Genomic DNA, 3018 nt, shown 5'->3' on the forward strand with positions numbered 1-3018 from the left:
GTGTCTGTGGCAGGTGGTCCACTACTGGGGGTCAGCTTCACCCTCCTGAAACCGACTTTAGCTGCAGCAACAGCTGAAGGGTTACTCTTAGGCTCTAGATCTCTCTCTCTTTCTCTCTCTGAGGCTAGGTACCTTTGGTTTCAAAATGGAGTAGGTGGGGAGCGTGAAGGCAGTGCCTTGGGTCTCAGAGAACTGCAGGTCTGCGAGTGTCTCCATCTGGGGCAACGGGCTGCAGGACACACTTTGAGTGGCTGCTTCTGGTTCTGCTGTGATGCTTGCATAGGCCGCCCCATTCTCCTTGAGACTGATGTCACTGGAGGCTTCAAGGCTTGCAGGGAGGGGCTGGGAACCTGGGAACTGCAGGGACAGGTCAGAGCTGCATAAGGCATATGAAGAGCACTCCCAGGCCAGGCTTTACAGCACTGTTGGGGGGGGCGGGGAGGGGCTCCTGATAGGTAAATACCCTAAGGAAAGGACACACCGGCTCAGTCTTGGGGGCAGCAGGGCCCCATCCACACGCCATAAAACACCAGTTTCAACATCATACAGGAGCTGCCATCTGCTAGAGACGAAAGGGGGAGCAGTGCTTTCCACCCCCAAGCACACCGGCACAGCCTTCACATCGCAGGGGTCCATCTCCTGGAGGGCAGCAGCACAGACCCCGACCAGGTGGGAGGCACCCTCTACTCTGGATGCAGTGGGTGTGGTCCTCTCTCCCACATCCTGAGTTTCACTGATGGGGAGGCAGGAAGTCCAAACCTAGCCCTTTCCTTCTCTCTCGAGGTGGGCAAAGCTCCCTAGGGACGGACGCCTGGTTTTCCTCTGCTTGAGGTACACAGTCACTGGAGCTGAAGTCCTTCCCGCTCCTGTTCCTTAAACTCCTTCAGTCATTGCAGCTTTCGTCTCAGACACTCCAGAGGCAGGGGCAGGGTAAGAGCCAGGAGCAAGAGGTAAGCCCACCTCCCAACTGCACCAGAGCAAGGCAAGGAGGCCTGCTTACCCTCTCCCTGCCAAAAATACTGTCATTTTCCAGAAAGGAGCCAAGCCCAGCTCAGCAACTGACAAGGCTGAGGTGGATGGGTTGGGGGCCAGGGGAGGCATCTGGCGAGAAAGGCATCCTTCGGAAATACGTTGGCCCAGCTGCGGTTTGAATACTATAGCTTTTCTATGTGTTCGTTTACGGATCAATCCTTTTTTTGCCTATCTATCTCTGAAGTTTCCTGGTGGAGAATCCACCTATTCTTTCTTTTTTTCCAGGGACATTTCTTCAAAAGGAAAAGAAAATGGAGATGTTGGGTCTGGAGGAGAAGACCCACAAAGCAAAAATAAAGACAATGAGTTAAGTACCGTAACCAACAGAAACTGGTGAGTGTGTGTGTTGAGGTCAAGGGCAGGCAGTGTGGGTAGAGGCTGGGGGTGGCTGTGAGGCTGAGCAAGGGACCTGGGCTCCCTCCAGCTGAGCTTAGCCATGGCTCCAGCTCGCCCTCCGGTGGCACCCCGGGGGGGTCATCGGGAGGGGGCTTGCGGTTGGCTGGGTGGTCACTGGTCCTCACAGCTTGGCAGACTCCCATGTTGTACCCTTGTCCCTGAAGGTGGTGGCGGCTTTGTGGTAGGTCTGCAGTGGCTCGTCTCCCCCTCTCCCCTCCTTCTACTTGCAAGGTAGTGGCTGTGCCTGGGGGGCTCTGTTAGGCCAGAGAATAGATGGCGTTGACAGGAGATGTGGCCTCTGAGCTTTCGTTGCCCTCTGTCTCTTCCTTGTCCTTTTTGACTGTGTACTGGCCGATGAAGGAGCCATCCTCATTGAACTGTCCCTCGCCGCCCTCGCCATAGTCCACCAGGCTGTCATCACTCTCCTGCTGCTTGATGGTGCCATCCAGGGACGTCTGGCTGCCCTGCAAGGGCTTGTTGTCCTCGTCACTGGATGGAGAGAGGACAGAGAGTCAGGGCTTGCCCACCCAGCGCAGCCCAAACCCAGGCCAGGCGGAGGAAGGCCTCCAGCCTCTTGCCAGGCATGCGTACCACACAGCTCAGAGAGGACGGGACCTCAGGGATGACCCAGATCAGCCCTCACTCCCCTCCTCGTCCGGCCAGTTCTGCAGAAGGGAAGCTGAGGCCTAGAGAGGGCAGCATCGTCTCCCAGGCGAGGGGCAAGCTGGTGCAGAGCTGGGATGGACCCACACTCCTGGACGCTGGGTCTGGGGTCCTCTCTGGGAAGCTGGGTGACTCTCCGGGATGGAAGCGGGCAGAGGACGCCACCCCATGGTGAGGCAGAGCCAGCCGCTTGTAGACCAGGGGGACAGGAAGGGTCAAAGAAGGGGAGTCAAGGACTTGGAGTTCTGGTCCCATGTGTGTCACTGTGTGGTTCTGCAGCCTTGGGAAAGCCCTTCCTTCTTACTGGGCCTTAGTTCCTCCATCAAGAGGGTTCAACTAGCTTTGACTGTCTGTGATCTGTGACTGTCTCCGGAAAGACTCTGCTCTTGACAAAAAGCAAGGGTCTGGGCCTTAAAGGGACAAACCTCTCCCTGCCTTTCCCCTTCTTTGTCTTGGTGGTGTTCCTCTCAGCTCTGGTTTATCCACAGACAGATGCTGTTGTTTCAGGGCTAGCAAGTGATGGAGGGAGGAGGGAGGGACATGCAAATGAGATAGGAGGGGCCAGCAACTTGAGACAAAACCAGCAAGGCTCAGAGGATCCAGCTTAGCCCCCCTCTGAGGCCCCAGGTCCTGCCCTTAAGCTCCTCTCATGCAAGGAGAGCTGGTAGTTAAAGTGGCATCTACCCACTGGGGTGCCTGCTGTGCCCCCAGGAAGTGAGATACCCCGAGGGGGCCGGCATCTGCTCAAGCACCACATCCCTTCCCCTGGCTCTTCTAGGCTCAGAGGCGGGGACCAGGTGCTGCTGGCTGCACTTCAGAGGAGAGACGAGGTCCCGGCAGGGGGCAGCCGGACCAGCAGTGGGCATCTGGGTCCCGGCAGGCACGACCACAGCGGTGCCAGGCGGTCTGAGCAGACACCCCCCACCC

General features: G+C 57.6%; 1 protein-coding gene across 5 annotated transcripts in view; it reads right to left on the bottom strand.

The window, feature by feature from the left end:
* Positions 1-1685: 1685 nt before the first annotated feature.
* Positions 1686-3018, bottom strand: part of NFASC (neurofascin) — a 70240-nt gene continuing 68907 nt past the window's right edge. For all 5 annotated transcript variants that reach the window (XM_024751008.1, XM_024751006.1, XM_024751007.1 and 2 more), the window contains one exon: positions 1686-1917. In XM_024751008.1, the coding sequence (XP_024606776.1) occupies positions 1686-1917 (232 nt within the window). The remainder of the gene's footprint in view (positions 1918-3018) is intronic.

This window comes from Neophocaena asiaeorientalis, unplaced genomic scaffold (assembly GCF_003031525.2).
Source record: "Neophocaena asiaeorientalis asiaeorientalis breed wild unplaced genomic scaffold, Neophocaena_asiaeorientalis_V1.1 scaffold67, whole genome shotgun sequence".
NCBI classification, from domain to species: domain Eukaryota; kingdom Metazoa; phylum Chordata; class Mammalia; order Artiodactyla; family Phocoenidae; genus Neophocaena; species Neophocaena asiaeorientalis.